At 41.1% G+C, this 26447-nt stretch overlaps 2 protein-coding genes across 2 annotated transcripts; one reads left to right on the top strand and one right to left on the bottom strand.

Annotated features, from left to right (window-relative positions):
• Positions 1-894: 894 nt before the first annotated feature.
• On the bottom strand, positions 895-4624 carry LOC121928543 (cytochrome b-c1 complex subunit 6, mitochondrial). Its single transcript, XM_042463404.1, has 4 exons — positions 4491-4624; positions 2788-2814; positions 1593-1754; positions 895-1142 (listed from the first exon to the last, which is right to left on the bottom strand). Exons 1-4 carry the CDS (start codon positions 4539-4541, stop codon positions 1110-1112), a joined length of 273 nt encoding a protein of 90 aa, XP_042319338.1. The 5' UTR covers positions 4542-4624; the 3' UTR covers positions 895-1109.
• A 61-nt stretch (positions 4625-4685) lies between these two features.
• Positions 4686-26419, top strand: LRRC41 (leucine rich repeat containing 41). Its single transcript, XM_042463402.1, has 10 exons — positions 4686-5195; positions 7166-7252; positions 8519-8589; positions 9829-11011; positions 12772-13023; positions 17072-17236; positions 17484-17582; positions 19695-19817; positions 22816-22891; positions 26137-26419. Exons 1-10 carry the CDS (start codon positions 5084-5086, stop codon positions 26369-26371), a joined length of 2403 nt encoding a protein of 800 aa, XP_042319336.1. The 5' UTR covers positions 4686-5083; the 3' UTR covers positions 26372-26419.
• Positions 26420-26447: the final 28 nt, after the last annotated feature.

The raw sequence follows: 26447 nt of genomic DNA, 5'->3' as shown, positions 1-26447 counted from the left end.
TTAGTTGTGCTTTGGAGTGGAGGATGCTCAAGAAAATGTAGGGCCAAATAAAGGCTAAGAACACACAAAAATGTCAATGCGTGCTTCCTAAGTCAAAAATGGGGGACATTTTGAGATTTCTCCTGGACCAAGGTTGAAATGTAGGGCTGGTCCTGGAAAAGGAGGACGTCTGGTCACCCTAATCTTGTGTTTACTTCAGGAGGCCTGATAGGTTGGCACTTACACACCAGCACTTGGGAAGGGATAGGGCAAAGGTCCCTACTGAGCCATTCATTTGTTGTGTGCCTTCAAGTTGTTTGGCCAAACATTCCAGGGAATATCTTTGAGGCTTGTTGGCAACACTGTTTATATGGCTGAGCCAGGATTCAAACCCAGAGTCACAGTCAAAGGCTCAAGCAACATCAACACGCTGGCACCACTTTAGCTGCCATGGCTCAAGGCTATGGAATTCTGGGAACTGTTTTGTGAGCTACTTAGCCTCTGTCAGAGAGTTTGGCTGCCTCAATAGACTGCAATCCCCAGGATTCCATAGCATTGAGCCATGGCAGTTAAAGTAGTGTCAGACTGGATTATTTCTGCAGTGCGAATGCAGCCAAGATCACCCAGTGGATTTTCATGGCTGACTGGGGAATCAAACCCTGATTTCCAGATCAGTCTTAGTCCAGTGTTCAAACTACTACACCACACTGGCTCAAAGTGCTCATCTTTTTTTGCTTGCTTTTGCAGTGGCTCAATGTGGGAGGACACTCATGTTTTGATAAACAGAGTCTATAATTCCATCTGCATATCATTTTTGATACTCCATACAGTAATTCCCTGAATATTCCTGATTGTTATTAGTTTAATTTCAGAGCATGCTAAGATGCTGTTTAGTCCACACACACAAAACCAAGGTTTTCACATGTCACAAGAAATATGTTTAATAAGGAAATCTACAGAATTATTTTATTAGCAGCTGTAAATTATCCACAGAACACAGATGGTATCCTGATGGCAACATCTACATTGGACCAAGTTCCATTCTTCTTTAGCCACAGATGTAGAGCAGCATGTCTATTCAAACAGAACATGCTCAAGTATGAAGTAGGAGAAGATAGACTTGTGAACATTTACTTCAATTTTGGGAAGAGTTTGTGAGCCACCTGAAAACCAAGAAATGGACACATTAAGCAAAAATGTAAGTAACATACATCATTAGATCTTATGAAACCAACTGCCCTTTTGCACAATATTCTGGACTTTTACTCTAGGAAGCTGCTAATACAGTTGTAGTGTAACAGCAACAGACTGGTCCACAGAATTTCCTTCATAAAACCTTTGAGCAACTACACAAACGTATTTCTAAACCACCCATGAAGATATGATGTTTAGAAACCATACATTTCCTATTACAAAACTGAAAGTTCTTTCAAACCTATGGAATACATAGTGATATTTCAATTCATTGTAACTGAGCTAATGCCTTGATTCAATAATTGGTTCTTATTTGATATTAATGACAAGTTTATGTGCTTCAGCACTGGAAAAGTAAGATTCCCTTCCACAGCCACCAAGCCAACATTCACACCTGAAAATCATCCCAAAGCACTTACACAATGATCTCTAGCATGCAAAAAGTCAAAGAGCTCCTCTGTACACTGTTCTTCTGTCTTGGACCTGGAGGACACTCGAGCATCGCACTCCTCTAGACGTTCCCTGGCTTTCACACATTTTTCTGTCTGTTCACAGTGTTCCCTGATAGTAGTTAAAGGATCCTGGAAGAAAGGCAAGGTGTAAACAATCCAGATGGCTCATTGCTAAAAGACTGGTTCGTCCTTATCGAGACAAGTTGAGAAGAAAAGTTTGCCTTCTCTACCCCCGCAATTATAAGAACAAGTTTAGAAATTATGAACTATATATACACTTTAAATTTATACCACTTCCTATATCAAATGACATTTCAAAGCGGTGCATGGTGTTAATATTAATACTCGTCATTTCAGAATAATGTATTCCTACGCCATCAACTTTCCTATATCACTTATTTTAAAAAGTTATGATTAGGATCTAAGAATTATAAATGATTAATGCATGGATTCTTTGAAGAGCAGGTCCCACATATAGACTGCAGTCCATATAGCACTCATTGTAATCTAAAATGGAAGAATGTTGTTGTACAAACCATGTTGCATATATAAAAAATATTTTGAATGTCCCAGACAGAACAGATTAAAAGAATAAATTAAGAAGGTTTTTAAAAAGGTATATGAAGAATTAGCCTGACCAGTGCAATACTGATGCCTACTCAGCACATGAAAAAGTTCAAACTAGATAAGGAAAGACAAAACACTAGATTTTACCCCTTCAGTCTATCCATCAACTTATCATTTTGTTCCTAAATTATCATTTCCCAAGAAAAACACAGCATACTACTGGGGAAGAAAGCATGATATACCTAGACTTGGCAAGCTTGCCTTTTCTGAATGTGGCAATGTGTAAAAGCTGGTGTTGTATTCTACCAGTATTAAAAGTGATACAAGTTGTCACTATGCTAAATATTTTAAGGGACTGCATTTTGATTCCAAGGAGAATTATTACTGTACCATTTTAAGACTACCTACGAGGTATTTTGCTGATGAACTTTTAATAGTGAACCTGAAGAGTCATCACCACCTCTTTGTACCATGAATAGTTTTCTAGATCTATGTGGGAATTTTGTAGAATGCATTGTTATTTGAAAAACTTTGTTGCTTGTGAATGCTTGTGAATGCTATTTCTTGTCCTGTTATTATAACTAAAATTACATACCACAAGCTCTTCTTCCTCCTCCTCCTCCTGGATGAAGAAACAAAACAAAATAAATCAGAATGGACTTTCAAGTGTCCTTACATTTACAATTATATATTCAGCCACAGCATAATTCTATCAACTATTTTTTAATTTTTGCTAATTACTACAGTTCTTTCATAACACATACTCCATATTTGCTTTGTACAGCAAACTCTTTTTAATGCTAGATACCTGTTTCAAAGTATTTAAGTAAGATGATTTTCAAAACCAATACAAAACATACATTTTTACAGGCCAGACTGTACTTAGGAACCTTTTATAGTCTGGCACTATAAGACAATCCACTATCTTGTGCTATCTGCATGGTACCTGAAAGACAAGATATAAACTGGTCCAGATGCCACTTAGATTTCTCTGTAAAATCACTGGGCAATAGATATAGTACATCAGAGATTAAAACACACGGCACTCACATATTTGAACTACTATGCCCACCTTTCCTGCCCAGTGGCCATGTTGGCTGGGGTTGGTGGGACACGTTTCTCACCCATGTACTGGAATGAATTACCATATAACTCAATATGGGGGACTCAATGCAGCATTTTAACAAAGTTCTTGTGAAACAATATAAGACAAAACAGGGTAAGTGAAATATAACACACAGGAGACATACAAATATAATGGGCTTCAAAAGGTCATGGAAGTTACACCAAAGTTAACATATCTGTGAACAGCAAAGAAAGGGTGAGTGATAACACAGCCCCATACATGTACCATAGTTACTCAGAATCAAGGCTGCATCTAAACTGAAGAAATAATCCAGATTGACACCGGTTTAACTAGCACGGCTCAATGCAATGAAATTCTGAGATCTGTAGCTTTGTGGGATATTTAGCCTTCACCGTCAGAGGGCTCTAGTGCCACAGAAAACTACAAATCCCAGGATTCCACAGGATGGGCCTTGGCAGTTAAAGTGGTGTCAAACCACAATAATTCTGCAGTGTAGATGCAGCCTCACCTACAGAGATGAGAGTCAGTGCTTGCCATTAGGTGGTTGTTCAGTACAATAGTGTGTGAAGAGGGAGGATGAGCCAATCCAGGATATCCTCACAGATCGCATTTGGTTTTATGAGGAAAGACAAGAAGAGAAACCCAAGGATTGAAAGAGGGAAGACAGTGGAAGAGGTGACAGACAGAGAAAGGCTATGTCCTCCTTTTCCAGGGCACGTCCTACCTTTCCACCTTCTGCCCAGGGGGAACTCCAAAATGTCCCCCCCCCCTTTGCACTCTTGATTCCCCAGATGAATGCCATTATATCTATCCATTTTGGTTTAGAATAGTTTACAGACTCTTCCTCAGGGCGCCCTGAGGTCCTCCATTTCCAGGACACGTCCTCCATTTCCACCTTCTGTTGCAGATTAAGTTTTAATTAATTAGAATCCAACATTTCATTTTATAAAGACCAGGGAAACTATAATTTTTAAACTTCTGGGCTTCTTAATTTTAACCAATCTACTCAGCTTCTGTCCAGGAGGCATCCTCCATTCAGAGCCTGGCTGAGGAGCAGGGATGCAACGCTTCTAGGAGTCTTTGGGGCTTCTATAGGTGGCCAGGTCCCCTATTTCCCCTGATAGCCCTCCATTTTGTGCTGCCTGGGCCTCCTTCGCAAGGAGAACACACCTGACCCTGCCCCAGTCCCTGGAGAGCAGAGGGCCACTCACCTCGGGGTCCCCAGTCCGGCCTTCCTCCACTTCCTCGCCCTGCCTCCCCATCTTGGCTAGCCTTCCTCACTCAGCCGCCTGAGAAGGACGCTCGAGGGTCATCCCGCCCACGCTCAGCCGGATGTCCCGCCTCTTCCGGTTGGCGCATGATTCCTTCCGACCTTCTCCTTTCCGCCCCTTTATCAGACCTTCCCAATATGGCCGACCATTTCCGCCCGATCGCAGCGATTTCCCAAACTCTGCCCTTTCAACACATTTTGGACTTCAGCTCCCAGAAGCCTCAGCCACGTTGGCCGAGAGCCTGGGATTCTGGGAGCTGAAGTCCACAATTAAAGAGCACAGTTTGGGGGCCACTGCTACAGACTATATCTGTTGAATCAGTGGTTCTTTAAAGGATTTTGGACTTCAGCTCCCAGAACCCCAGGCTACTGGCCAACGTGGCTGGGCCTCCTGGGAACTGAAGTCCAAAATCTCTCTTGAAGATCGCTGCCCTCCTCAACATGGCGGCATTATTCGCCCGCACAACAATGACTGACCTTCCCAAGATGGCGTAAGAGGCCAGTGGTTCAGAGTGGAGCTGTCGCCGGAGCAACATGGAGGCCGAGCCTGAGGCAAAGGCAACTCCTCGGAGGCCTCTCAGCCTTTTTGAGCTCAGCGGGGCGGTGGTCAGCTCCGCCATGGGGCGCGTGGAGAAGGAGGTTTGGGGTAAGAAGAAGGGGAAAGGAAAGGGGCTCCGCTCCGCTAGGAAGAGCCCTCCTCTGAGGCTGAGAGAGTGTGGCTTGGCCAAGGGTCACCCAGAGGGCCTCCATGGCCGCAGGGGCACCAGGCGTCCTCCCTTTCCCAGGAGGGCAGCGCTGAGAAGCCGGACTTTATATTTATGTCAATGTTTTGAGCTTTTATTTTGTATTTATTTATTATTTATTTATTTTGTATTTATTTTTATTTTATTTGTTTATTTTAGTATATTTATTTAGTATTTTAGTTAGTAAATACAGTAAATAAAATAATAATAGCATACAATAATAATAATAATAATAATATTCATTTAAATTCCAAGGTTTTGGATTCCCTGAGATTAAGCGGAATATAAATAATAATAATTAAATTGAATTAGTATTTATTTATTTATTTTGCATTTTATTTAGGACATTGAGCTTTTATTTTATATTTATTTAGCATATTTATTTTAATATAATTTATTTATTTATATTTTATTTTATGTTATTTGTTTTATTTTATTTTATTTGTTTATTTCAGTATATTTATTTAGTATTTTATTTTGTATTTTATTTCGGACATTGAGCTTTTATTTTGTATTTATTTAGTATATTTATTTATTTATTTTATGATCTTTATTTTATATTCTTTATTATTATTATTATTGTTTATTTTATTGTATTAATTTAGTATTCTATTTTGTGTTTATTTATTTATTTTTATTTTATTTAGGGCACTGAGCTTTTATTTTGTATTTATTTAGTATATTTTTATTTATTTATTTTTATGTTATTTTTATTTTATTTATTTTGGTATAATTGTTTATTTAGTATTTTATTTTGTATTTATTTATTTATTTTGTATTTTATTTAGGGCATTTCTTTAGACAAGCATTTAAAACTGGAACTTTATTAAAGCAAGGGATGGGGTGTTGTTGTATTTTTTAAAGTATTTTTTTAAAAACATGTTTATCTTTTTAAATTGTGTTTTCTTCTTTTAACATGTAACTTGTTTTAATATTGTAATAATTTAATTCTATTTTAATGTACTATTTTTATATGCTTTTGACTGTATTGTTTTTTTAAATGTTGTGAGCCACCCTGAGTCTCAGTTTTGGGGAAAGGGTAGGCTAATAATAATAATAGTAGTAGTAGTAGTAATAGTAATAGTAAATTATCAACAACTTACATTTTTTTCTTGAACGTCCTGCATTTTGTGGTGCCTTGTCCTCCTTTGCAGTGAGGACAGTCTTCTCAAGAGCCAATGAAGTTGTTTAAAGGGCTTTGTGCACAAGGACACACACTCTCTCTCACACACACAAACAAACATCCCTGGATGTTTCAGATAGTGGTCTGAATGGGGAAGCAGCAAAGGAGGAGTCTTTGGGGGTTTCCACATGATAAATAATGCAGTTTGACACCATTTTAAGCACTGCAGCTCCAACCTGTGGAATCCTGGGATTTGTAGTTTACAAAGTCTTCTGTTGTTGTGGTGGTTGTGGTTGTTGTGTGCTTTCAAGTCATTTCTGACTTATGGAGAGCCTATCATGGGGTTTTCTTGGCAAATTTCTTCAGAGGGGGTTTGCCATTGCCATCCTCTGAGGCTGAGAGAGTGTGACTTGCCCAAGGTCACCCAGTGGGTTTCATGGCAGAGCAGGAATTCGGAGTCGTAGTCCAACACTCAAACCACTACACTATGCTGGCTGTATTTCTACAGTGTAGATACACCCTATGCTTTGGGAAGAAGGTTTATTTAAGCTGTAGTTCCTAAATACTGTAGTTAAATTCTACTGAGTGAGGTGAACCGCATTTCCTATTAAGCATGCAGAGAATAAGACCATTATCATAGAGAAGAAAATGCAATTCACCTAAATCTGTTCTAGATTTGGGGGGAGGAGGGGGGTTGTGTATGTTTGTGTGTCCATAACTGAAATTCAGCTTTGTCTTCTCTCCCAAAAGCACTCCCAGGTCCAATACTCCAGGGTATCTTGCCTCTTCTTAACATTTATTATCTGGAGCGAATTGAGGAGACTGCTGTGAAAAAAGGTCAGTTATTTTGGAGGAGGTGATAGTGGAAGGATAAACAAAGTATAACATTGTGGTTTCTAATAAATTACACTCATCCCTCTATGTTTGCAGCTTTGATATTTGTGGCTTTGATTATTCGCAGATTTGATTAATATGTTCTTTCTAGGAATATGTAGGTCCTCCAGTGCAACTCTATGGTCAAGTTTAACTAAAAGTTGCACTGAAAGACCTAGAGATTGCTAGAGAGAATTCTCTACTAGGCATTTGTAGCTCCTCCACTGCAGTTCTATGGTCAGTGTCTGTCGGACGTTGACCAGAGTTGCACTGGAGGACCTAGAAAGGTTTCCTTTCAGGTATTGTTATTTGCAGTTTTTCCATATTCACGGGGGTCTTGTGCCCCTAACCCTAGCAAATATGGAGGGACAAGTGTAGTTTCCTTCCTGTTGATTTCAAAATATAATTACATGTTTCAGCATCAGGTTTTGCGTGCAGAATAGAATAGCCTAACTTATAAGATTGACTATGAGAGTGAGAAGGCAGGGAGAATGAGAAGCAACAAAAGTTATACAAATGATTTTCACCTTCAATGTTCAGTTTAAATCTAATACAGGTATATCATAGAATTCTAGAGTTGGAAGAGACCACAAGGGCTGTCCAGTCCAACCCCCTGCCATGTAGGAATACATGGTCAAAGTACTCCCAACAAATTGCCATTCAGACTCTTTTAAAAAACCTTCAAAGAAGGAGACTTCACCACACTCCAAGGCAGCACTGTTGAACAGCTCTCACCATCAGGAAGTTCTTCCTAATATTTGGGTGGAATTTCTTTTCCTGTAGTTTGATGGTGAATCTTACAAGTATCAAAATGACTGCTACTCTTGCTGGATATGGAATGCTTGGTTTACTTTATTTATTGTGAAATCCTGTACATATCTATTAAGCGGTAAGTATCAGTGGCACTTACTGCCAGGTAAATAGGTATAGGATTGCAGTCTAAGGTGTATTTCTTCTGTACTTACAATGCAGTGCTATGTGTGACTACTCAGGTAATTCCCATTGAATTAAATCATACAGCTACTTCAGAGTAAATTCTACTGAATTAAATGGGATTTACTCTGAAGTAGGTGTAGAATTGAAATCTTCCTGTGTTATAAATACCTAAATAAATAAATAAAATAAATAAATAAATCAAGTCATATAGAAATCTGTATTATATCAAACCAACAATATACATCACATCTGAATATCACTTCTTTTTAAAAAGTCTACTATGTATTCCCTCAGGACTCTCAACCCAACCTATATGGTGCAAGCTCTGGTTTGACATCATGAAAACAAGACCTTCTAGATTAGAGGTAAGTTGATTAACATGACATACACATAAACAACGTGTCTGATTAATCCAACTTCCCTCTTCATGGCCAATTTGGTCTTCAGTATCTGCCAACTGCTGTAATGCTGCTTGATCAGTTTCATTTGTTGCTTTTCTTCTAAATATTGTTCTGTGTATTAGAAAATAGCATCACAGAATTAATTACCCTTACTAGGGGCAGTCAGTATAGGCTTCTGCTTTTCTCCAAATACATTATTCATAGATTCTGTATCTACGGATTCAACCACCTGCATCTTGAAAATACCACCACCACCACCCCCCAAAAAATTCCAAGAACAAACCTTGATTTTGCCATTTTATATAGAGAACACCATTTTATTATGCATATCATGGGACTTTAGCCTCCATAGATTTTAGTATGCACAGGGGATCCTGGAACCAAGCCACAGTGGATACCAAGAGCACACTGTATAACTTATTTTTTGCCTTTTTCTCTTGTGTAATAAGAGAATACAAGACAATCCACAGACTTCCACATTTTTAGGATAGTCATTTTACTCTGTGGTGGCAAAAATGACCAAGAGTCCAGCGGCACCCTCAAAACTAGGCAGACTTGCACACAAACAGACTAAAATAAAATAGTCATTCATGATGCCTGACTTCTAGGCCTGGTATTCAGTACATACTTCAGAAGCTGAAGCATAGGCATCTCCATGATTGTAAGCAGATTGTATATTTGCCTCACGTCTTCACTACCTGCTGAAAGCATTCATACTTTAAAAAAACAATTATACCCTCTTTGAAAAACAATTGCACCATCTTTCAATTTACAAGCCTTTTCAAGCCATTTTAAAAAATAGAATAATTAATTAAAACAACACTACTGGATATTTAAACACAAATCAAAAATATCAGCAGCAGTTAAAACTGTAACTGAAACAATGTATGTCAGCACTATTAGGCAGGTGAAAGCAGCCAAAAACAGCCACATCTTTAAAGCCCATCAAAAATCATCTGGTAGGAGGGAAACAAACACACCTGCCATAAAAGGGCATCCTATAAGGACTGGGACCATGATAAAAAGGCATGAGACAAAAACTGCTCTCTAAGCATGTCCACCATGCCACCAGGCAGACTTTACTTGTCATGCCTATGCACAGTTTTATCCAATTGGAGTTCATTTGGGTTTCTTCTACAATGCACACAGGTAAGAGCTTGCTACTCAAGACATTTATAGTAATTTGGTTTGATCTGATTACAGAATATCACGTGTTGGAGGAAAAAGTTCCTTGAAACTTTCTTCTCAAATGTGCTGCGTGGGATCTTGGATGTATCTTCACACCAGTGCCTGCATGATCCTTCCTTTTTGCCTTTGCTGTATACTTCACAGCACATTACCCAGCTTACCATCTACAATATGCTTGAAGGTGTTGCAGAACTCTTGGCAAAACATAATCAAGATGTTCTAGAAAGCTTGGCTGTCTCACTGAGATCCCTGACATTCCGCCACCTTCTCTCCTCCAGTCTGTCCGCTAGAGACCAGTTGAGTATGTTCCTTCATCGCCTAATACATCATGGGGCTGTGGACCATCTATCAATGTACTCTTGGCCTGATCCTGATCCAGCTCTTTTAGCCCTTATTCTAAAAATGGGTGCTGGAATTTGGCATCCTGGAAAAACACAGATGAACCAAGAAAACCTTTGTCATCTCTGCAAAGAGAAATCTGCAGAACAGAGCCAAAAGTTAGATCAAGAGCTTACATTTCCTTCGGATTCAGGCAGACAGTTTCATAGTACAGCAGCTGGCCAGTGTAGTGATAATGATCTGAGAAATGAGAAAGCATTGCCCCTTGTGTCTCAAGAATCTGTTTCAGCCTTTGACAACCATACCAGTTTGGCCAGAACCAACAATGAGAATCTTCAAGACACACTGAACTACAAAATGGACAGCAATTCTTGCCAAAGTAGGGCACAGTATAGTCCATGTTCAGAGAGCTGTAATGCTGAGAACTTTCCCACATTCCAACACGATTCTCCTTCGAGAAGATTTCAGAAACGGGGCAAAGCTGTAACAGCAAAGAAGGGCAGCAGCCCTCAGAGGTCCAGCAAAGTGACTGCCGACTCAGAAGACCTTTATGATTTTGTCTTTAAAGTTGCAAGAGAAGAACAGGAGAAAGGATTCTACAGCAAAAGAAGGAAGACAGAGGAGGGAAGGACTCATGCTAATTCTTGCCACTTCCCAGCAGAAGCTATCAGTGTAAATGGTACGGATTGTGCAGGAGTCCAATATCTTGGGATCACCTCTGTGAAGACAGCTGGACACTTCCGAAGCGTGTCCACACTGGAGATGTTCTCCATCCCACTGACCAGGAATATGTGCCAGATGCTTGGTAACCTGCTAAGCTCTTGGGTATCGTTAGAAAAGCTTGTTCTAACCTTAAATGGTGAGTATTTAATGAAACATCTTCAGATGTTTGTAGCAATTTTCACCTTCTAAAGTAGAAGTAAGGAATTGTACCTGTCCAGATGTTGTTTAACTTCAGTTTATTAGTAGACTAATAACACATAGAGTGCCATGGCTTCTACACCCTGTAATAAAGGAAATGTTAACATTTTCCAGTGTTTTGGGTTGCCAAAATAGGCAGAATTCATGGCAAGATATTCCGCCTCCAAACTGGGAAGCAGCAAAAGCAAAGTGGGATTTTTTCCCATTTCAAAAAAGAAGTCCTAGTTCAATCTTTTCAGACACTAAACCAAATGAAAGGCAGTCTTTTATGCTGTAGTCAGCAGTCCTAAAATACTTCTATTACTAAATAAATACATTTTTACTCATTATGATAACATAAAAACAAAAGACAATCTCATGTATGGACATTTTTTCACTGTATGTTTATGTAGGTGTACTCTGTTAATGTAATGTTTAGATTATTTTCTGCTATTGGTTATCAAATAAGTATTCAGCTATAGCCCATGAAACAATGCCTGGTGTTTTATATTGTATGTATTGCTGGTGTAAGCTAGCAAGTATTATTAGGATGATCTTTGCACCCTTTCAGAAATCTAGGAAAAGTCCAGGTTTTCCTGCTGTGATAATTTGGAAAAAAAGGTTAAAGAATGCTAGCGACAGACTAACTCACTCAGTCACCTTCATGAATGCCTGCTAAAGGCTAGAAATACATTCCAAGAGACAGCTGTGTTAGTCCATCATATCATAAAAAAGGAAAATGGGAGTTGGCTGGAAGAAGGAATTTAGTAGCATTTTTTGAGACTATCTAGTTTATTTCAGCATGAGCATTAGCCCAGGTATTTAAGTGTAATAACAGTTACAGAAGTGGGATGAGAATATAAGATGCAAAAGATGCAAATTGTGACCCTTTAAAGTATAGTGCAAGACGATGCAGATATTTCAGATAGCTGGGTGTAAAAGAAATAAATGCACTTTCAGGCCTTTGAACTATATATTAATATATGCAGTGTGCCAATAAACCAAATAGAGGTAATGATTTATTTGCAAACATGCTTTCCGCAAGTGCAGTTTAATTAAAGAATTATCTTCAGAGGGATTTTTGACTCTAAGGAAATTGTCTTTTAGTAAGCAGATAATTTACTTTCACACCTCTATACTATAGATCAGCTATTTGAAATATTTGTACTGTATTATCTTATATTATTCTTTGAAGCTAGAGTCACAGTCTTTCTGTATCCTATTGCATTGTGATCCCACTCTGAACTCATCTTGCTAAAAAAATAAAAACATGATGGGTTCGCCTTAGGGTCACCATAAGTGGGAAAAGACTTGAAGGTACAAAACAAAAACATCCTTCCTTCCCCTTTTCCCGGTGGGATAGCTGCCTGGGGAAGACAGCTATCCCACCATGAAAGGTGCATGGGGATCAATCCTTCTCCCCCTTTTTCTGGTAGGACAGCTGTCCCACTGGGGAATTGGTGAGGAGCCAGTTAAAGGGACCAAAGGGTGGGGGAATAAGAGGAGTGACCACACCTGCCCCTCTTCCCCTGCCCACCCATCCCTTTAACTGGCTTCCATATGGGAGTGGGTTCAGGGGGTTTCCACATTTGTGGGGGTCTTGTTTTCCTAATCCTCACAAATGTGGAGTGCTGACGGTACAAGTATGAGGTGTATATCTGTTTCAAGTAAAGTAATCTTGCTCAACATCTGTTTCTATCCTCTCAAATCTGGTTCCAGGCCTAGGCCCCGGGATTTCCAGTATCCTCTCTGGACTTCGGACCCTCTCCCAACACAGCAGTTACTGCCTCCGTGTAGTATGCATTAGTGACATGTTTTCACATGTTCCCTGCATGAACCTTGTACATTCTTTTTTGAGTGCTGTTCCATTGCTTCAAACCCTTTTGATCAGTTTTGATCTCAAAACTGCAACAGAATGGGACAGACCAGAAGAGAACTTGAGTTCATTGTCCTTACAAGAAGCAATTCCAGGTAAAATTGCTAATTGCCAACTGAACACAATGAAATATGACTCTTTTATTGTATGTACACTGGTACCCCGGGTTACGAAATTAATTCGTTCCGCCGCCGCTTTCGTAACCCGGGATACTTCGTAAGCCGAATAGCCCATAGGCGCTAATGGGGAAAAGCCGCGGCTGTGCCGCGGCTCCATTGAAAAAAGCGGCGGGGTTTTTTCGTAACCCGAAAAAACCTTCGTAAGCCGAAGCAATAAATCCCTATGGGATTTATTCGTATCCCGAAAATTTCGTAACCTGGGTATTTCGTAACCCGGGGGACCAGTGTATAATTTAATTAGATGTGACAATTTTGTGGAGATGCTCCTATATTAGTTTAATCATAGAACCATATGTATATGATTGCTGTCATGGTGGGATTATTCCATAGTTTGGAATGCTTCCCATAAGTAATGTTCTGTTCTGCTCATTCATCGAACAAAAGTGTACAATTCTATTAAAACTGGATTTCCTAGTGAACCAAAGTTATTGCATTCTAAACAGCTGTGCTTACCTTCCTTTATTGGGAAAAATCAAGAGTCTTCCAGTTCTAACATTCCACCTGGCTAAAATGCACCACTTGGAAGTGGAAAGAGACAAAGTTCTGTAGTCAAGCATATGCTGTGCATACAGATAGTCCTAGGTGTAGTATCTTCAATGAAAAGAAAAGTTAAGGTGGCAGATGTAGACAAACTGAGAATCAAGAAAACTATGTATTGCCAAAGACATTACTATTGTAGATGGACAACTATCTGATCTAGTTGCTGCAGGACAGATGTGCCGTCCAAAATGAGCTGCTCTAGGCAGCACCTTTTTTGATGCGTCATAAGGATTGCAATGCAGCCCTACGATGCCTCTTTTGCCCACAGGCATATGGGCACTTGGCCGCCCTTACATCATGAGGCTGCGCCCCATGTGGATGGGGCCGCAGCCTTGTGACGTAAGGGCGCCGATACTAGGGCTCGGCGAATGTGGATGCTGAGCCACATGGAGCCCCAGTATCGGTGCAAACAGCTCATGTGTACCGGGCTTTAGACTGTCTGCAGAATAGTCACACATACTCTCTGAACATGGACTGGTGGTTGAGGGAGGCATGTGTTGAGATTCATTGAAGCATCTTGATGTAATGCTAACACTTTTTTTACATTTGTTTATATTTCTTAGTTTGGTAATAATTCTGTAGTCCATCAGCACCTGCTGGAATGGAGGACACTGATGTAAGAGTGTAGATGTCCAAAAAAAAAAAAACCCTCCCAAAACTTGATGTGGAAGTTAAGGTCCAAAACACGGTGCAGAAATAATCAAGTTTGAGACCACTTTAACTGCCCTGGCTCAGTGGTAGGCAATCCTGGGAACTGTAGTTTATTGTGGCACCAGAACTCTCTGACAGAGTAGGCTAAATGTCTCACAAACTACAGCTCCCAGAATTGCCTAGCATTGACCCAGAACCATTAAAGCAGTCTCAAATTATGAAGTCAAAGGCTTTCATGGCTGGTATCCATAGTTTTTTGTGGCCATATTCTAGAAAAGTTTGTTCCTGGCGTTTTGCCACCACCTGTGGCTGGTATCTTCAGAGAATGCTGGCATGCAAGTGAGTAGGGTATATATATATACTGTGTGACCCTGGGCTGAGAGGAGTGATTTCCATGTTAATCTATGTATTGTTCTATTGTTGAATGGCAAGGCCATCCATACATCAAAGGAGTCACAGACAGAATAGGGAAACTGGTGAGGAAACACAACCTCCAAACAGTTTACAAATTGACCAACAAAATCCAGCATGTGCTGCGCTCAGCAAAGGAAAAGGGAGACCCTCTCATGGCTGCAGGGATTTGCCGCATACTATGCAGCTGCAGACAAGTCTTCATAGGGACCACCAAACACAGTGTTCAAACATGAATCAAGGAACATGAGAGATACTGCAGTCTGGGTCAGCCAGAAAAATCAGCAGTAGCAGAACACGTTATAAACAATCATGAGCATAACATTCTGTTTGAAAACACAGACATTCTGGACCATGCCAACCACTATCACGTCAGAATGCACAGGGAAGCCATTGAGATCCACAAACACCTCGACAACCTCAACAGGAAAGAAGAAACCCTTAAAGTTAGCAAAGTTTGGCTACCAGTCCTGAAAAACACTAAAATCAAGACCTTTTTTTTTTTTTAACAAAACCCCCTAAATATCCCCTCAGTGCACCCCACCCCCAGAGCCATTCCCATCTTTATACTCCATCCAAAATTTTAACTCCTCCTGTGGAGGTAATTTCCCATCTTCTTTTCTTAGTACAAAAAAACAAACAAAAAAACAACTAAGATATAAAAATATGTATATGTATGGAAAGTAGATAAATCTGTTTTGTTTTTGTAAAATCTCAAAAATACTAAATAAAAAAATAAATAAAATAAAATCAAGACCCAGCAAATGCAAATGAAAACATCCAGGGTCAGGGGTTTTTCCAGAAGACAATGGATCTCTATTTATTTATTTATTTATTTATTTATTTATTATGGTATTTACACCCCGCCCTTCAGCCCTAAAGGCTATCAGAGTGGCTTACAATTATTATTTTTAATTAGACGGTTTCCTGCCCTCAGGCTTACAATCTAAAAGACACAACACAAAAGGAGAAGGGAATGGTGGTGGGAAAGGGGATGAGGTCCAGTGGTTATTCTCTCCCTCTGAGACCTGGACCAAGGCAGATGGGCTGGAGAGAGGGCTCTTCTTCTTCAGGCTAGCCCTGGTGGAGCTGGGCCTGCCTGTTCACTCCCTCGCAGGCCGAAGGATGACACAAATCCTCTTTGCATATTCTCCCACCCTGAGGCCTTGCCATTCAACAATCGAACAACACAGATTAACATGGAAATCACTCCTCCCAACCTAGGGTCACATATATACCCCACTCACTCTCATGCCAGCATTCTCTGAAGATTCCAACCATAGATGCTGGCAAAACACCAAGAACAAACTCTTCTAGAATGTGGCCACATAACCCAAAACACCCACAAAAAACTAAGGCCTGGTACACATGGGCAGGAAGCGGCATGGTGGTGTCGATTCTAGGGTTCCAGAGGCGCAGCAACCGCATGCACCGGAACCCTGAAACGTGCTGCTGCTGCCATCATGCCAGCCTCCTGTCCCTAGGGGCCACCACGATGACGTACGTGACACGCAGTGTTGGTATGTCATGCACAGGAAGCGGCGTCATAGGGCTGTGTATCATTTCCACGCAGTTTGGCTGCTCCAGGAACAATACGCAGCAAAGAGGGACAGCGTTTTGCCACCCATATGTACAGCTCCTATGTCTCAAACTGGATTGTTCTGCAGTGTGTTTTGGGCCTAAGTCTACTTTAAAAGATAAAGAATGGTTTGAACAAATCTTCTAAAACATAGGCGGGTTACAGACTGCCCATTTGGGGCGGCCTGCACCCACCCCTTTCCCCACTGTATTGGAGCCTCAGCTGCCAGACCGACAGCCTCCGAGGCCCCGATCCACCACTTTCCAGGCCGCAGGGAAGCGGCAAAAGGCTGCTTCCCCGCGGCCTGGAAAGGAGTGTCCTTGGGGCTTCAAGCCCCAAGGACACCCGACGACGGCAGGGAGGAGGAGAAAGGGGCCACTCCTCTGCGTCACTGGGCGCAGCCATGTAAAGGCTGTGCCCAGCGATGCAAACCCCAGAAGGAGCTCCGTTTCAGAGCTCCTTCTCACGCCACGGAAAGGGCGCTCTAGGCGCCCTCGCGCGGCGCAAAGATGTCTCGTCCGCGCGCGCCTCGTTTGGAGGCGGCACAGTTGTGACGTCGTAATGGCAGTGGCCGTGTGGAATGGCCACAGCCATTTTGTGCGCGCTCCGTGCATGCTAGGGTTGGGAGCATCCGGAAAGGATGCTCCTTTCTAACCCTAGTACGCGCAGAGCGCGTACTTTTAGGCCTGTCTGTAACGGGCCATAGTTTGCAATTCTTGTTTAAAACTACAGCTTTTATTAGTGAGCAGAGCTTTTATTTCCTTTATCTCTTCTCTTACATAGAGAGCCATCTGGAACATCTTGAAATCCGATTTCCCAGGGAACCTCTTCAAACTAGTCTTCTGGTGCCAGTATTGAAATCTTCCAGGTCTCTCCAGAGTCTCTCTCTAGACAGTGTTTCTATTTCCTGTCCCCAGGAGGTTGGGCTTCTCCTTTGTGCACTCAAAGGTAAAATGGAAGCAATCTTGTTTGCAGAAAAACTGGACATTTGTAGTGATCACTATGGCAGGATGTATCAATGTCAGCACCTTGTCAGTCCTGCAGATGATTGTGTGAAAAACACGCCAAAAAATAACTAAATGGAAAGCTCTAAGTATTGAAGTAATGAATCTGTTCAATATGCATTGTGCTGAATATGAAAACTTTAAGTAGCAAAGTCCAAGCCTTTTGTCATAAAATCTTGTTTGTCTTTAAGAATATAGCCCAAGCCTGAAGAAGCTAAGCTTTCATGACATCAATCTTTCTAGCCACTCAGAAGAAGTCCTCTTGCTACTACAGGATCCAGTCCTTCAAGGTATATTAAAGTAACTCATGCCCATGCTCCAGACTGTTTACAACTTTGAGTGAAAACTAGTTCAGCTGCCAGTTTCATGATTGCTCTGTTTTAGAAACTGTTCCAGAGCCAATATAGTGGTTACAGTAAGTGAGAATGTATGTTGGATTGCACCCCTAGCAGCCTTAGCCAGCATAGCCAACAATAAATGCTTGGGGTTGCACATCAACAACATCTGGAAGGCCATGGAGTTCCCCATCCTTGTGTTAGTGCAGTGGTTCTCAAACCTTTTAACCACGTGACTCCCTTTATATCTACATGCAGATGTACATCTCTCCCCTCCCCAACTTCACATAGTATATGAATTAATATATTTTGTTTGTTTAGTGTGTATAGTTTTGTTCACACATTCATGTACAGTCGCCCCTCCTAACTCATGTATCTTGGATCCGCAACCTTGAAAATCTGTGGAGGGGCGACCTCTGCTTTTTTTAGTCGGGTGTGCATGCATGCACAGACATGCACCCCATTCAAGCCTGTGGGGCTTGAATATGCGTGAGCCTCCGTTTTCATGAAGGGATCCGGAATGGATCCCCCAAGAAAATGGAGGGCCAACTGTATATTCATATTTTAACATTTTATAAGGAAATAGCTCTCCTCCTCCTCCCTCAGGCCCCACTCCAAACACCCTCCTTGCCTTACTCTTCCCATTCAGGAGAAAAAAGATGTAAGAAGTGGAAAAGGAGGAATCAGGGCCTCCAAGTCCTAGGTCCCCTTGAGTAACTCTCAGGGCCCCCCTGGGGGCCGTGCCCCACAATTTGAGAAACACTGGGTTTGTGTGTTGGACTGGGAGTTGGGAATATTCACTTTTAATCCTGTTTGAAATTCACTTGAGTAATTTTGGGAGAGAGTCAGCATGGTGTAGTGGTTTGAGCATTGGACTATGACTCTGGAGATCAGGGTTCAGTTTTCCATTCAGCTATGAAAACCCATTGGGTGATCTTGAGTGAGATACACGCTCTCAGACCCAGAAAAGCCCATTGATAGGGTTGCCTTAGGGTCACCATGTCAGAAACAACTTGAAGGTACACAACAAAAACAATTGCAGGGGGAAGGAAAGGTTAACCCTTGAACTCACTGGAAGGCATAAGTCCAACTAATAAAATAAATAATAATAATAAATAAAAACTTTATTTATATACCGCCCTTTGCAAGCATCAGGGCGGTTTCCAACATATATCCATAAAATTTAGAACAACAATATAATCAACACATTAAAACCATCAAAACAATTACATAAACTGCGCCAGATCAAGATGTCTCAATAATGGCTAACGGGAATCAGGAGAGGGGAATTCACAGATCTTCTCAGCGGGGAGTTTTTACAAAGGGGCTCTCAGTCAGGCCTAAGGATAAGCCTGTCTGAATAAGAACGTCTTTAGCTCCTTTTTAAATTGGGGCAGGGAGGTTGCCGAACGAAGCTCCGTAGGCAGTGTGTTCCAGAGGATGGGGGCCGAGGTCGAAAAGGCCCTTCTGGTGGTCTTCTGTAATCTGACCTCTGGAACTTTCAGTAACTGCTGCCTACTAGATCTGAGTGTGCGGGGCGGATTGTATAGAGAGAGGCGGTCCTTCAAGTACCCTGGGCCCAAGCCATTTAGGGCTTTATAGGTCATAACCAACACCTTGTATTGCGCCCGGAAGCGAATAGGCAGCCAGTGTAGGTCTTTTAAGACCGGTGTTATATGGCCGGTCCTAGGTGTATTAGTGACCAGCCTTGCTGCCAAAATAGTTGAGGGATGGGGTGAATTTTGCTCTGAGCTTCTTTGCTTGCTGTGCTTTCAGTTCAATTTAGTGGTGAGCCCCTTCCTAATACAAGTTCAGTGGTGGGCCTGAAAAAGATGTGTAGTGTATTCCAAGGGGAAACTTGAGAATATACAGGGTAGACGTGCATTGCTTAAATGCAAGAATAGAAAAGGAATAATTATTCACATTTTAAAGAGATTCATGGGGTATCACTGTGTTTTTTAAATTTTGGTACTGATTGTTCCAGAATGCATTAAATGTCCCATTGCAAGATACAGTACTGAAAAGGGGAAACTGCATATCTTTATGTTGGCTTTTGTCTTCTAATAGAAATCACCTTTTCCTTTTGTCGGCTGTTTGAGAATTGTGCTGCAGAATTTCTGTCTGAAATCATCAATGTAGTGAAGACGAATTCATCACTGAAGAGCCTCAAACTCCCTGGAAATAGGCTTGGTATGTATGGCAAAGGTATTAGTTACCCTAGAATATTTTGTTTTCCATTGTAGGCAAGGACTGTGTGCCTTATGAGGGTTCTCTGGGTCTTTTCCCCTTCTCCTGCCTGAGCAGGTTGGGATTTCATGGGAACACCTTTTATCAAAGAACTCACTACCACCCAATGATTACCCTTTCCCCTCTTTGGCAACACACCAGGATGTTGCCAGGGATTCCCTGGCTCTTCTTTGCAGAGACATTTCCGCCTCTCCTTTCTTTCTTTGGCGGAAGAGTTATGTCTTGTTGAGCTGAGGTATGTGAAAGAGGCAGTGTGAGCGTGACAGGTACTTTCAAAGAAAAGCTTTAGTCTAAGTAAGAAAATTCTGTTACATGAAGAACCATCTTGTCCTTTAGGCACAGACAGAAAGTATAAGTTACAGAACAAATCATTTCAGCCAAATCAAGAAAAGAATCAAAATACCCTAATGCAACTTGCTGGTACATTCTCTTAATCTTACTCACAGATCAGATAGGATTTGTAGTCCTTGATATTCATAGGATAACCAGGAGCCGGGACTCCATTGTCTGGTTTCAACCAGTCATCCTAAATCCAGTGCTTTTGGTTAGAAGCCCTCATGGTCTGATTAGAGAGAGCCAGAGACAAAGTGGCAAAGTAGATGGCCAGGAAGAAGTGGCCTCTGGCCACAATCAGTCTGGTACTGCAGTGACCACATGGCCTGCTCCCAAAGCAGCCCATTGCTTGCAGTCCCAAGAAGCACTGCCCACGAGTCAGTTTAAACCAACTCCTTTTTGTTGAGGCTTCAGGCTCTGTTTGGTGGTATCAGAACGGCTTCCATCTCGTCTGATAGTTACTGTCTCATCACCTCTGTGATGCTGCCTCATTAAAATAAAACAGTATCTTCTCCCACATTTAGTCCTTTGTTATCTGTGGAGATAAATAGAGGGGCTCCCATTTATCACAACCTTTAAGAGTACTAAAACTCTGATCTAATCTGATCAGTTTCAACCAACATTACTTTATTTTCCTTCTTTCAAGCCCAATTGACATAGTGTTGCAACGCAAAAGGAAGAGGAGACCAGGGAGGAAGAGGAAAATAAGTGATTTTAAGTACAAGATGTTACATAATGGCTAAAAGAAATGATTGATGGTGGAGATAGTTCTGGGAAGGAACGATAACGAAAATGATAAGAGGGATCGGTTGGGAGCATGAATCACTTCCTTGTGCCATTTATTCATCTAGTCCAGGTTTGCACAGCATGTAGCCTGCCAAAGTATTTTGAGTGGACTGTGAGGACCTCAAGGCTCCTCATCACCTGGCTTTCTCCCTAGAAAGAGCCAGGCTGTGGAGGAGGAGGATGTGCAAACACTTGCCCCCAAGCCTTCTCTCCCATTCAGCTTTTTCCTGGGAAAGAACTGGGCAGTAGAGGAGGAAGAAGGGTGAACATGTGCCCCCCCAAGCCTCCTCTACAGCCTGGCTTTCTCCACAGGAGAAGGTTGAGTGAAGAAGGAAGGGCTATTGCATGCCCCCTGGGCTTCCTCCACACCCTGGCTTTCTCCAGAGGAGAAGACTGGGCTGAGGAGGAAGGGAAGAATGGCACCCCCCAAATCTCCACTGCTGCTTTCTCCTGGGAAATAACTGGATGAGATAGGAGGAAGAAGGGTGAACGCTTGCCCCCCACAGCTCCTCCACCGCTTGGCCTACTCCCAAGAGAGCCAGGCAGAGGAGGATAGAATTAATATTAATAATATTACTTAATAATTACTTAATGATTAAAGTAACTTATTAATTAATTATACCTTTACTGGGAAAGTGAGCAGCTACAAAGCCTATCTGCAGCCCAAAGAAGTTTAGCCTTTTAGCCTATTTTAGTTTTGGCCCTACCTACTGCCATGTTGTGCAAGTCTGATCTAGTCCATCCAAATAAAAATAAGCCAGGTTCTGTCTCCAGATAAAGTTTCAGGGGCAGCCTTATCATTAAGCAAGCAGACAGTCATCTTAGGTGGCAGATGAGGGAGAAAAATGGTGCCCCCCGTCCTGGTTTTCCCCCATTAGAGTACACGGCTGTGTGTTCCACATGGTCTGTTCTGCACCCCCATATCAGGCTGTTGCCCCATCACCAGTACTGATTAAGATTGAACTGTCAGATTCTGCAGGAGGAAAATGGTCCCATTTTGTTTTTTCCTCAGAAAGCAAATATATTTGAGGCCAATTCTGCTTCCTTGCCCTTGCCAATTTCTGATCAGACTGCATCTCCCAATATAATCCTGCCTGGACCCTGAGGTCCACAGGAGGGGGCCTTCTCTAAGTTCCACGATCTTGACAGGTACATCTGGTGAAAACAGAAGAGAAGGGTATTCTCAGTGGCCGCCCTAGACTTTGTAACTCTCTCCCTAAGGAGACTAAAACAATCCTGTTCTTCCATCAGCAAGGCTTTTAGAAACGAGAAAGGGCTGTAAGTGCTGCACTGTTTTAAGTTGTATTTTTAATGTTTTTCAGAATCTTTTAGAGTATGTTTTATGTGGTTCTTAGTTCAGTTTTAATGTGGCTTTTTGTGTGCTTAACTGTCAACTAATGTCTAAGCCACCTTGAGTCCCATTCTCAAATAAATTAAATTAATTAAATTAATTTAAATGTTTAAAATAAACAAATAAAGTTAACCAGTATCTTCTGGTGAAAATAAGGGGCATTAAAATGTGAACTGGACAATGCCAAAATTCAGCCCTCTAGAACCTCATCTGCTTATATCACAGTATATTTAGTGAATTGCTACTAGCTGAAGACTTGTTGTAGAAACTTGCTGTTAGTTTACTGACATCCAAAGAACAAAATGTTGATATGGGAAGCAGAGGAATACACATATTTTTTCTTCCCATGCAGCTAGTTCCCAGCATTTCTCTTGTTCAAACCATGACTTGCTTCATTTTGTCACTGATTTCACTCATATTGACTCTCTAGTATTTGTAATTTGCACTTAAATTTAATTTCTTTATTCTTAGGAAATCACAGGTTGGTGGCACTGGCTGATATTTTTTCTGAAGATTCATCCTCTTCCATCTGTCATCTGGATGTAAGGTATGTTTCACTTCCCTTAAACCCAGAACCTTCCTCAGTCAGTCTTATCTGGGGGTAGGGGGAAGAGGTGGATGGCAGTGACATAGCATTATTTGAACTAATGCTCGCCTTCATGCTTTCATCAACTATTTTTAAAGAAAGATGTCAATTGCAAGTAGAAAGAATCTATCTACTGTGTATTTCTCAAGGATATTTACCACTTACAAAGGTGCTTCTATGAAGTATTGGGTGTTCTCTTTAATGGTCTGTGTCCATGGGAGACTGGATTCAGGGATACTGATTTATACTGATGCATGCAGATGTTACAGTCTACACTGAGTCCTATTATTGGGCTTCTATTATCCCCATTTTCAGCAGACATGAAAATGAATTTCCCCAATCAGTCCAGAATATAATAGTGACTCAGAGAAGTCACTGTAAAGCCATAACATTTGTCTGATCACAACGTATTAAAGATGAGTGACCAAGATTGCATAAAATTTCCATTCTTGGTCAATTAGCAAGACAGATATGCAGATTAATAAAGATTTTTATCTTGGCAGAGTCTTTCCCTCCTTTCCTACCTGCCTTATGAAGGTGTTAGCAGGGAGAAGATAATATCTGAGGTTGTTCTGCTTCTTCTAGTAATCTAAGTGGATTTCAAAAAGCAGAGTATTTAGTGACTACAGTTATCTTACTGCAAGGCAACTCAGTTGTTCAAATCTGTCCAGTCTAAAGTGTTCTCTTCCAAACAAATTAAGAATGACTAAAATGGGAAGGAACTTCACATTTCATTATAGGAACAGCCCTCTTAAAAATGATGATAATGGCTCATCAGGATTTTCCCAGTCCATTTCACAGTCAAAGCTTAGGGGCAATTGTTTCCCATGACATTATTTTTTTAGTTTACATTACAACCCTGACTAGGTTCAATCAGAAATGAGGTTCTGTTTGCAGCAGCTCCCTCATAATTGTGGACAAGTTTGCAGCCATAACTGTATTCATTTTACAAACCTTTAACAAAAACTTTTTGTTGAGCCACGTTTCATTTATGAGCAGCGCCTTGCAGAATTATTCACCCCCACTTTGCATTTTTTAACTATTGTTGTTAGTCTTATCTAGTCATGATTAAGTTACATTCTTTCCACTTTGCATTCCAAGAGACGTTCATAGTTTGGGATAGGTATTTATAATCCAATCGTGATTGGTGTTTAAGCACATTTTATCCTGACCTTTTGAGAACTTATCTTCAAGATGCTGTTTGTTTAGGCATGCTTTTCAGAAACAGGAGTATTTAAATTGAGATCATGTGGCACCGGAATTGCACAAAGGTAGACCCCATTCAACTACGTATGTTGCTTCTGAAAGCAGTGGCTTGCACTACCTTATAGGGAAGTGTCACAAGAAAGGAAGTGAATACTGATACAACCAACAAGTGTCAACTTGTTTACTTTTTGCCACAATAAAAATATTTTGTGACCAAAGTTTTGTTTCTGTGTACACCAAGTGATACCACCACCAACATTAGGAGAAACTTCCTGACAGTAAGGGCTGTTCGACAATGGAACACTCCCTTGGAGTGTAGTGGAGTCTCCTTCCTTGGAGGTCTTTAAACAAAGGCTGGATAGCCATCTGTCGGGGATGCTTTGATTAAGAGTTCCTGCATGGCAGGGGTTTGGACTGGATGGCCCTTGTGGTCTCTTCCAACTCTAGTTCTATGAAATGAATTTAATTCTAGGTTGTAACATAACAAAATGTGGAAAAGTTACAAGGAGGTGACTGCTTCTGGAAGGCACTGCAGCTTAACTAACTTTTATGTATGCTTTCTTATATCAGCAGAGCTCTCTGGAGACCAAAGCTAAAACTGCTTAGCCTTTAAGCAACTGAAATATGAAAAACTATATTTTTTTCATTTAAAAGTTTTCATCCTTGTGTAAATTCTGAAGAACATATTGCCTTAGCATTATCCAATTAGTAAATCACAATTTCAGACAGAAGTATGCAGTTATAGAATCAGACACTATTTTTAATAAAAATCAATCAACTACAGTTGTCCTTCCCTTTTCACAGACTTGGAGTCCAGTCTTGCTGTTTGTGGGAGGGACAAGCGGGGAGGGAAAAAATGGCGGCATATGCCTGCACACAGCCTTGCATGTGCCTTGGGCGCGCAAACCATTTTCTACGGGTCTCGAATATTTGCGAGTTGCCATTTTCGGAGGAGGGGCCCGGAACAGATCCCCCACGAATTGGGAGGGGTTACTGTATACACAAAACTGTTACCATACTTTTGAAAGCTCCCTCATTAGGTAAAAGCATTGAAGTCTGGAATACACTTTCTATCCTGGTCCTCTTTTTGTGCTTTTGTTTTTTGGTGGGGGTGGAGGCAACTGCTACAAAATTGACTTATTTCTTGATAGAGAGTAGACAAAGAGTAGCCAATGTGCTACAAGTGGGACCTAAGATTTTAAAAAAAAAAATCTGCTCCAGTAAGGTCCCCTAGAGCATGTAGGGTCATTCCTCTGGGCCCCTGTGAGAGGCTTTTAAAAACAGGAAGTGACTTGCACTCACTTCCTGGTTTTTAAACTTTTCCTGGGCCTAAAAAAATGGCAAAAGTGTCCCCTACTCAGAGTTCTAAAAAGGCATTAGGGGGCAAAACTGGCATTTTAATGGATATAGCCCTATAGCCTGCCAAAATTGCCTACATTTACTTCATAGTGTAGCAAGCTAATACTCCAAGCACATGGAGAGCAAATGAACAAGCTGAGATCTTTTGAGCCTTCTTAGCAGTGACAGCATTCCCACTTGCCTTTTTTCACTGGATAAGAGAAGAAAATTGGACTTATCATGAGCTTTTCTTCTGATCTAGCAATAGTGAAGATATCCACCCCGACTAGTGTCTTGTTACTTGAGGGTGCCTGCAGTGTGAGTTTTTTCACAGGCTAAGTCTTCCTGTCCCTTATTGCGGTGGATCTTATTCCTACTGGCCTCCAATTGAAACCTTACATATACAACCTATCAATTTTGAATTTAAAGATTCCAAAATTCTGGTTATTTCTTAGAGCATTGTGTCTACTACTTCCCGGACACCAGGATATTTTAAGATGCAGGGGTTAAACCATTCATAATTGTCTTTCCACCAATGGGAAATACACAGAAAATCCAATCTAATCTTTTGCAAAAAGTTATGTGCATTCATAGTAACTGTATGGGAGTATCACCTAATCAATCAATTTGTAAGCAGCAATGGACTCAACATTCTTTTACAGCTCCAACTGTATCAAACCTGATGGGCTTCTGGAGTTTGCTAAGAAGCTGGAGAGTTATGTAACCCAACACAGAGAACAAATCAAGTTCACAAAACTTTGCCTCTATCAGAACTGGCTGGACCAAGATGCTGCAACTGCACAAGAGGCCCTTTCACGTTTAAAAGCAATGTGCAGTGTAGTCAGTGACACATGGGACTCATCTCAGGCCTTTGCTGACTACATAAGTGTAATGTAAAGAACAATTACAAAACAATATCTTGTAATAAAGCTGCTTACTGATGTACCAGGATTCAGATTTTCAGTTTCTTCTA

Source organism: Sceloporus undulatus, chromosome 4, assembly GCF_019175285.1.
Source record: "Sceloporus undulatus isolate JIND9_A2432 ecotype Alabama chromosome 4, SceUnd_v1.1, whole genome shotgun sequence".
Classification (NCBI taxonomy): Eukaryota; Metazoa; Chordata; class Lepidosauria; order Squamata; family Phrynosomatidae; genus Sceloporus; species Sceloporus undulatus.
This window is presented reverse-complemented; position numbering and strand designations above follow the sequence as displayed.